The 9,104-nt window shown below is 39.8% G+C and overlaps 2 protein-coding genes across 2 annotated transcripts in view; both read right to left on the reverse strand.

Annotated features, from left to right (window-relative positions):
* Positions 595–4,804, reverse strand: LOC104765466 (probable inactive ATP-dependent zinc metalloprotease FTSHI 2, chloroplastic). The gene is made up of 11 exons (XM_010489181.1): positions 3,348–4,804; positions 3,066–3,238; positions 2,791–2,892; positions 2,540–2,704; positions 2,278–2,418; positions 1,898–2,056; positions 1,713–1,798; positions 1,550–1,628; positions 1,302–1,424; positions 1,167–1,223; positions 595–1,071 (listed from the first exon to the last, which is right to left on the reverse strand). The coding sequence occupies exons 1-11, from the start codon at positions 4,675–4,677 to the stop codon at positions 856–858; spliced, it is 2,631 nt and encodes an 876-aa protein (XP_010487483.1). The 5' UTR covers positions 4,678–4,804; the 3' UTR covers positions 595–855.
* Positions 8,828–9,104, reverse strand: part of LOC104765467 (CASP-like protein 3A1) — a 1,920-nt gene continuing 1,643 nt past the window's right edge. Inside the window, exon 3 of the mRNA XM_010489182.2 lies at positions 8,828–9,027. Within this exon, the coding sequence (XP_010487484.1) occupies positions 8,887–9,027 (141 nt within the window). The 3' untranslated portion in view covers positions 8,828–8,886. The remainder of the gene's footprint in view (positions 9,028–9,104) is intronic.

A 9,104-nucleotide genomic window follows, 5' to 3' on the forward strand; every position in this document is an offset into this window, starting at 1 on the left:
ATTGAACGTGTTTATTTTTGGTTTAAATTTATAATTTAATTGAAAACGAGCAACCAGAGAAGAAGAGAAGAGTCAAATATTGCCGTTGTGGACCTCTTTTTGTTTTTGTCAATTTCTTTTGACGAATTCAATTTATGTTTTCTACCGTTGTATAAGAAGATTTACTATAACTTTGGCACCTAATAATATAAGAAAGACAAAGAACCCAAATGGAATCGTGTTGAAACTATTCACAGAGATTATTTTAATATGACAAAACTATTTGAATCATTATCTCGTGCTTACTTCTCGAAGTCCCTTTGATAAAATTGTAAATAAAATGAGATGGTTGGGTGGGAATCAATAGTAGAGACTAAGCCATTAAGGTGACCAATAAGGAGGTTAAGTAAAAAAATAATAAAAAGAATTAAAATTGGTAATACGTAAATATCATTTAGTTGTCAAATCTTGCAAGTCAAATGTTATCTGCCTTGTAATATAATCAAATAGTTTTTATGTGTTTATCGACCAACCTATGGACTCTTACTTGATTTTGATTTTCATCAACTTTGCTATTTCACCTAAAAAATATCCACAAAATCATACCATGTGCCATTTTTCAATGTCTCTCAGTTCCTTTCTAAAGTAATTAGGCCCATGCTTTACAAAACTTGTTCGTGACAGTATGTCAAACAATTAAAAGTTGACCATTCTTTCAATATGGATGGGGAATGGGAATTGTTTATTGAAGCTCAAAGAATTATCTAACCATACACTAAGATTACAGAGGAAATTTAAAATAAAAGATCAAGCTCATTGAAAGAGGTTTTGATAATGATGTTTGTTGTTTGCCACGATCTGTGTCTCTCTTTCATCTTATGAACTGTTTCTCGCGGTAGTCATGTCCAGTTTCATCACTTTCTCTTCAAGCTCAAGCCGTTTGATTTTCCTGAGTTCAAGGATGCTTGGTGGCATTGTTTTGATGGAGCCATAGAGCTCAACAAGAGTGAAGAATTCTTGTTTCGTAAGACTTTTCTTTTGAACCAGTTTCCCTACCACCTCGTCCATGAGCGTCCGGTTCCTTCCAAGAATCTGATGCATGCATTTTGTTATATTATATTAAACAGAACCTATATAAAAGGAGAATGCTGTAATACAGATTTAGTCGACTTAGAAGTCCTTTTTACCTCTTTAGCACGCTCGTAACACATGTTCAATATCCGCAATGCCTCCGTATCAATATCCTGAAAATCCAAGTATTCAAAGATGATATTTGTTTCTGAATTTTGAACCAAGTACTACAACTTAAGTTATGGCCTTACGTTAATTCGATCAGCTACCCAGAAGTTATTCAAGCCATGATGCTTATCAGAAAGACCACCGAGAACCAATGATCGAGCAGCTGACCTTGCGTTATCCGATGTTTCAGCCCATATCGTGCTTAACTGGAACAAATCATTAGCAAAGATTGGTAACTAAAAAACACTACTGGAGAAAAGTAAAATCACAGATCATATCTAGATGAAGTTTCTGATGCAGTTTCATCGCTAAAGGGGATCATATCTCTCACCTGATCTTCACCATACCATAGTTCATCTGCAGCTCGAGGTACTAACTGAACAGTGATATGATCCAAGATGGATTGTCGGCTGCATATAGTAGTCCATAAAAGTACTTAGATTAATGTTAAAGAAACCACAAGAAAGTGAAGCTGTATTACTAAAGCCACAAACCTAAGCATCCCTTCGTTAAATTTGATATGATCCATCTTCACCCGGACATAACCCAATTCTCTACCAGCTCTAGGGTTGATTGTCAGCTGGTCAAAGTCATCGAAATGTCACAGTGCGGCATAACAGAAAGTTAAAGCTTCAATGTAGTGAGGGGGATTTGGAATAGAGAGACTTTAGAAACTTACAAATTCTATATTCTTCATATCAGGAAAGTTCACTGCTACAACAGCCATAGCAGCTTCATTTATAGCTACTTGTCGCCATGTCTCGGAGCTTCTGTCTTTTCTATCTAACATTCCTCTTTCTTCTATTTGTGCAGCTTGAAGCAAATCATCTGTTGTTAACTGCATTAGAGTTACAGAGAATATATGATTTACTCGCTGGTATTAAAATAAACTTTTCAACTTATTATTAGAGCCTAAGCTGCTTCTCTAGCACAACGTCCAAGAGCTTAAATCCACTTCTCACACACCATATTACCATTGGTACACGATCCTAACATTCAAAACCAAACCCATCCAAAAGCAAAAGCAGATACAATTCGAACTAAAAATATTGATCTCACCTCTGTTCTTCCATCACGCATCATATTAATTGCTGCTATCTCAACGATATTGGCAAGCTCTGCTCCAACCATGCCATCTGTCATGCTAGCAACTGCCATATAGTCCAAATCTTCAGCCATTGGCTTCTTACGAGCATGGACCTAAACAACAAAACCAAAACAACGATATAGCTTTGAACCGAAGGACAACACTCTACATAGCGGAAGAACTTTGTAAATTTACAAGTTTAAGAATACAAAAACACATACACCAAGTCATTACCTGCAAAATTTCCATCCGTCCAATAAGACCAGGTTTAGGGATAAATATTTTGCGGTCAAACCTTCCAGGCCTCACAAGCGCAGGATCTAGAATATCTGGTCTGTTTGTGGAAGCGATGGTAATGACCTCTCCCCTTCCTTCAAAACCATCTAAAGAAACAAGGAGCTGTACCAAACACAAAAAAACGAATAAAAGTTTCACCCTTAGAAAAACAAAAAAGACTATTACACGCAATCTAAAATATCTGGAACCTGATTAAGAGTGGCATCCCTTTCTTGTCCTCCAGAACCCTTTATTAAACCACGCTCCCTTCCAACAGCATCTAATTCATCAATGAAGACCACAGATGGAGCCTGCAGAGAGACCACCTTTATATTAGCATCTGGAAAAAGACTGAATCCTCACTATACAATGAGAATCATCAGAAAATCAACCCAGAGGTATTTCTTTACTATCTGATAAATGAAACTGAAGGTGAGATTTAAGTTCCACGACCAATACTTGTAAGCAAAGGTACAAGACTCACATTCTCTCTAGCTTCCTGATACAATGCTCTGACACGAGAAGCACCGACACCAACATATATTTCCACAAACTGAGACGCAGAGATAGAGAAAAAGTTCACTCCTGCTTCGCCAGCTACAGCTTTTGCCAGTAGAGTTTTACCCACCCCAGGAGGCCCGCATAAAAGAATACCACCTGAAGCAAAACACGAATGAAAGAGATGGTCAAACAGCAAAAGGATATATAAGTTTATACCAAATACTTATTGATATAAGGAAATACAGAATTTGTTGCAACATCGAACCTGGAATCTTGACACCTCTCCTGCGGTACATCTCTCCATGAGTAAAAAACTTAACGATTTCCTCGAGTTCAAGACGAATCTTCCCAAGCCCAGCAACATCAGTAAATTTCACATCCACACCCCTTTCCAGATACTCAGGTAGCCTCTTATTTGATGCTCTTCTCACACGTGCGCCTGATTTCATGAACTGCATTGCCATCTGTAAGTATGGATTTTTCTCACCTGTTCCTTCTTCACCCTCCTCATCCTCTTCCTCAATACCTTCCATCTCCCTCTCCAACTCCCTCATTTTCTTCCTCTCATCTGCTTCTGCCTTCTCGATCTTCAACCTATCTTCATAATCCTTCTTTTGCTTCCTATAGTTAAGCACCACCACACGATAGAATATATAAAAGAACACCAATCCAAGAGCAGTAGCCACATTAGGATCCTGAGCTAATTTTGCCCACATATCCGCCATATCTCGATAGTTTCTCCTCGCCTCACGCAAAGATTCCTCGTACTTCTTCTTCCTAACAGCTTTCCTTTTCTTCCTCTCCTGTTGTTTCTTCTGCGCCCTCATTTTCTTTTCCATCATCTCTCTTTCCTCATTCATCCTCTCAAGCTCCTCCTTCCTCTGCCTCTTGAAACCCTCCCTCATTTTCTTCAACTCAGCAGCACGTTTAGACTCCTTCTTTGGCTTAACCCATGTTAACATATAAGCAGGCACTCTCCACAAAAACCCTAAATAAGGAGACGGCACTGGAGGCCTCTTAACCGGAGGAGTATAAGCATTAACACACGCAACATCGATCCCTAACTCATCCCACTGTTCCCAAAACCTCTTATTACCATCCAAAGAAGGCAACACAGTCCTCAATACTCTAGAATCCTCTAAAACAACAAACACAGGCTCTGCCTTTTGCCGAAAAGTTAAAGTAGGAGGCTTTATCACATGCTTAAGCTTACCTTCAGCTTTTAAGCTCAAAATGTCAGTATAAGGTATACGATTCGAAACTACAGGAAGATCTTTAGACCAAGCTTTAAGCTGCTCAAGAGTTAAAGCCTCCTGAGGTTTCTTCTGAGTTCTCTTTCTCTCTGATACCTTCGCCGCCGCGAGTGACGGTTGCGCCAGTGAAGCGGAGATTACAGTGAGAGTAATGGGTATTGCGAGAAGATTGACTTGGGTTGATTTGGATTTCTCGTTCTCATCACCATCATCATGAACATCGTTCGTAGCTGAATTGGTTTGGCATGAAATTGAAGGGTAGTTTCTGGTGAATCTCTGACGGTTCTCCAGTGAAAGGAATTGAGAAGATGGTGACGAATGCAGAGGAAAACGACAAGCCATGATGTAAAAGATGAATTCAACTTAGAAGAAGTGAATTGCAATAAACCAAGCGAGTCGAGATAGATTGATTCGCCATTAAAACGTATAGAAGAGCTTCATTTCTCAGGCGAAGGGATGGGATAGAAGAAACAGAGAATACAGAAACAGTTCGGTCATTTAAAATGGCTTTTTTAAAGAAAGCCCAATAGGCCCATTTAGCTCATAAACTTTTTAAATCCAGTCGCGGAGAAAAGGCGTTCTCTAATCAAGACGCGGAAATTAGTTTGAATTATTTTGTCGTTTATAAGGAACTTGGTCAAACATAATTTCAAAACAACTTTGGAATTCGAAGTTTTTTAGCTGACATCGATTGAAACAAACAATTCCAAAAATCAATACATAACATAAATAATTTTTTTTTTTTCCTTCCAATAATTTTATTACTGAACCGAGTTTACAACAGAGTTTACAAACTGCCTTAGAAAAGTTGGACAAGTAAAATAGATTTCCCATAGTGAGGGATGTGAGATTGTTGTTTTTGCTAGAAGATCAGCACAAGCATTGCTTTCCCGGTGACGGAAGGAGAACTCCATTGAGATAAAATTTTGTCTCCAGCCGCGTATGGTGTCCAGAAATCTTCTGAGTCTTGGGTTGTGGCCATCGTCATTGAGCAGTCTTGTGATATTTATGTTGTCCCCTTCAAATATTATCGAACGGTATCCTAATCCCCAACATGATTGTATTGCCCATACTAAAGCAGAGCATTCCGATTCTTCTATAGTCGGACGTCCTTGAAATTTACCCATAGCACAGTGTAGTACTTGGCCATTTGAATCCCTGATTATCCAACCTAGTCCAGAGTCTCTGTCTCCTTCATGGTGTGATGCATCATAATTACATTTTACCCAGCCTGGTCGGAGTCTTGTCCATCCAGAGCGTCGCTGTCTGGTTCTCATCTGATCTGGTTTGTTGGTCGTTGTTTCGGTATAAGTAAGCCAATCTTTTATATCTGATAGCGCTTGGTTGATGAGAGTACCTCCACCGGTTAGCTTCTTATTAAAAACAAGATCATTTCGACCTTTCCATAAGCGCCATAAAAGCCAGAAAGGTTGATATCGAAATGTTGCATCAATGGTCTTATATTTATATAGTGCAATAAGTGACAATAGCTTCTCTTCAACTGATTTGTTTGAATCACAAAGTTGGGAAATGGGAAAACCAGCCTTCTCCAGACTTGAGTTGCATAAGGGCATGAAAACAGCATATGGTCTGTCGTTTCCAGTATAGAACAGCACCTTGCACAATACGGATTTACCTTGATGTTTCGTTTAAGCAAATTCTCTCCCACTCCAATAGCTCTTGATGCCACTCGCCATAAAAAAATGTTTTAGCTTTGGTGTTATCTGCATCTGCCAGATTCCAGTGGCCAGTGCTGGTGAAGTTGACAAAGGTGGTTGTGGTCTCTCTGATTCCATCCTTGAGTTCATCGCCAACCAGTAGCCAGATTTAACTATATAAATGCCATCTTTGGTGTGGCTCCATAAGTAAGTATCTGGTGATGGTGTTGTAGGGAGGAAAAGTTTGTAAATCAAATATCGATCTTCAGGTAGGATCACTTCTTGGATTTTAGCTTCATCCCATTGCTGAGTCATCGGATTGATAATGTCTGAGACTAACAAGGTAGACTCGGACATTGGTAGTACCCGTGGAGGTTGAGCAGGTAATGTTGGCAACCAGGGATCAGATGCAAGATTCGTAGCAGAACCATCTCCTATGCTTGTTTGGATTCCTTTTTCCAATAGTTCCCGACCAAAAAGTAGCGAGCTCCATCCATATGAAGCTTTGTTTCTCTTTTTAGCGGTGATAAAACTTTCGTCTCTGAAATATCTCGCTTTTAGGAGTCTGAATAAAAGGCAGTGTGGTCTATTTATTAATCTCCACGCTTGATTAGCTAGTAGAGCTTGGTTAAACATGTGTAGATCCCGAAAGCCTAGACCACCATTCCTTTTAGGCACAACCATTTTCTTCCAAGCTACCCAGGAAACTTTACGTTTATCTTTTATAGTACCCCACCAAAACCGAGCCAGCATGCTATCTATTTCTGAACAAATCTCCATTGGAAGTTGAAAACAATGCATGGAGAAAACAGGCATCGCATAACCTACTGCTTTAATTAGAGTTTCTTTACCCGCTGCTGTCAAAAATGTCGTGTGCCAGCCCTCTGTCCTTTGCTGGACCTTGTCTTGAATATATTTAAACATCTCTATTTTCCTTCCATTGAATTGTTCTGGGAGACCAAGATATTTACCTCCCCCAGCCGTAGTAGGGATATGGAGAATGTGTTGCACTCGGTCTCTTGTATGTTGATAAACATTTGCACCGAAGGTGATTGCCGATTTGTCCAAGTTTATCATTTGACCAGACGCTTTCTCATAGACCTTGAAAATCTTGAGGAGGTTTGAACTGTTCTTATAATCAGCTTTGAGAAAAAATAAAGAATCGTCAGCAAATAACAGATGTGAAACTACTGGACCCGGTGTACTGATACGAATGCCTTGGATCTTTTTGTCATCTATGGCTTGTGTTATCAGGGAGCTTAGAACATCTGCACATAGGATATATAAGTAGGGAAATAGGGGATCCCCTTGCCGTATACCTCGTGAAGCAGTGAAACGACCATATGGGCTCCCATTAATAAGAACAGAGAAAGATACAGAACGTACACATGCCATAATCCAAGTGACCCAACGACCAGCAAAACCCTTCTTTATCAGAACTGCTTCTAAGAAATCCCAGCTAATACGGTCATATGCTTTGCTGATGTCTGTCTTAACAGCCATGTAAGAGTTTGTGCATCGTTTCCTTACACGTAAGGAATGCATTATCTCATGTGCAATGAGCACATTATCTGTTATTTGCCGGCCTGGTATAAAAGCTGCCTGGTGCTCTGAGACCACTGATGAGAGTATCGTCTTTAGTCTCATAACCAATATTTTGGAGATTATCTTATAAAGGACATTGCATAAACTGATTGGCCTGAAGTCCTTCATGGTGTTAGGATTTGTGCCCTTTGGAATCAAACACAGATTTGTATGATTTCATTCTTGTTGTATTTCCCCTGTTTCAAAAAACTTTTTCACCTCTGCAACAATAGCTGGTCCAACTATATCGTGATATCCCGTACCAAACGATCATTCATGTCATTAGTGACAACTTTGTCCAAGGATTGCAACGCATACTGCAGGTCCGTCTGACCAGGGCTCGAGAAAAGATCACTAAAATATCTTTGTGCTTCACAAGCTATATTCCGGTTGCCAAAGATATCAGCTCCATGATTATCCTTGATTGAGAACAGACGATTTCGAGCAATCCTATTTTTGACAGAGGCATGAAAAAAACTGGTATTGCGATCACCTTCATTCATCCATTGGCACCGACTCTTAAGGTGCCAATATGTTTCCTCATCTCGGTAAGCCATGAGTAAGTCACTTTGCAGTGATTGAATCTGTGACTTAGAGATGGTGATGTCCGTATGAGCAACATCTATTTCCTTTGTGAGTTCCTTGATGCGGATAGCTGAGTTAGTGTGATGTTGGCGCTTCCATAGAGATATATCACGTCTACATCCTTTGATTCTGTCCAAAACAGTAGGGTCGGTTCCAAGATCCCTCTTATTCCAAGATGAGCTAATTACAGCTGCGAATTCAGGTTGTTTGCAGAGCCTTGTATCAAACTGGAAGGGTTTGATACCTTTTTCAGGTGTACGGCTGATCTTAATAATTGCAGGTCTATGGTCAGATTCGATCATCTCTAAATATTCAACCTCTGAGGCTGGAAACAGAGCTCTCCACTCATCGTTAGCCATAGCACGATCTAGCCAGCTTTCTACATTGTAATGACGTCGTTTGCCTAACCACGTCATATTATTTCCTTTGTATGGAAGATCCTGAACTCTGCAGACGTGAACCATGTTTCGAAAGTCTGTAAGACTCCAACTTTCTCTTATTCGACCACCCCGTTTTTCATGTGGATGTAAGATTTCGTTGAAGTCACCACACATCAACCATGGACCATTACGGTTAAGGGCAATTCGTTGAAGACGTTCCCAAAGGATATAACATAAATAATTATGAAGAATACTTAGGTTCAATTATTGTAATGACGTAAAAAAACATCAGACAAGACGATGAAAGGAAAGTTACAAAAGGGTAAAAACAGTGACTATTGTTTCTAACGGTCGCGTGAGAGACGGAGAACGTCGAGAACGGAAGAAGCGGCGAGGAGGAGAAACGCGAACAATGAGAAGACGACGGAGAATGCGAGATGGTCACAGAAGAAACCGAGAGATTTGCAGAAGTTTGGAAGAGGCATGTGTCTGATTCCTGTTCTGTTCATATTCGTTACTCCTAGAGCCGCAGATCCTCCACTCACCATCGCGTATCCAAATA

Source organism: Camelina sativa, chromosome 19 (assembly GCF_000633955.1).
Source record: "Camelina sativa cultivar DH55 chromosome 19, Cs, whole genome shotgun sequence".
In the NCBI taxonomy this organism is placed as follows: domain Eukaryota; kingdom Viridiplantae; phylum Streptophyta; class Magnoliopsida; order Brassicales; family Brassicaceae; genus Camelina; species Camelina sativa.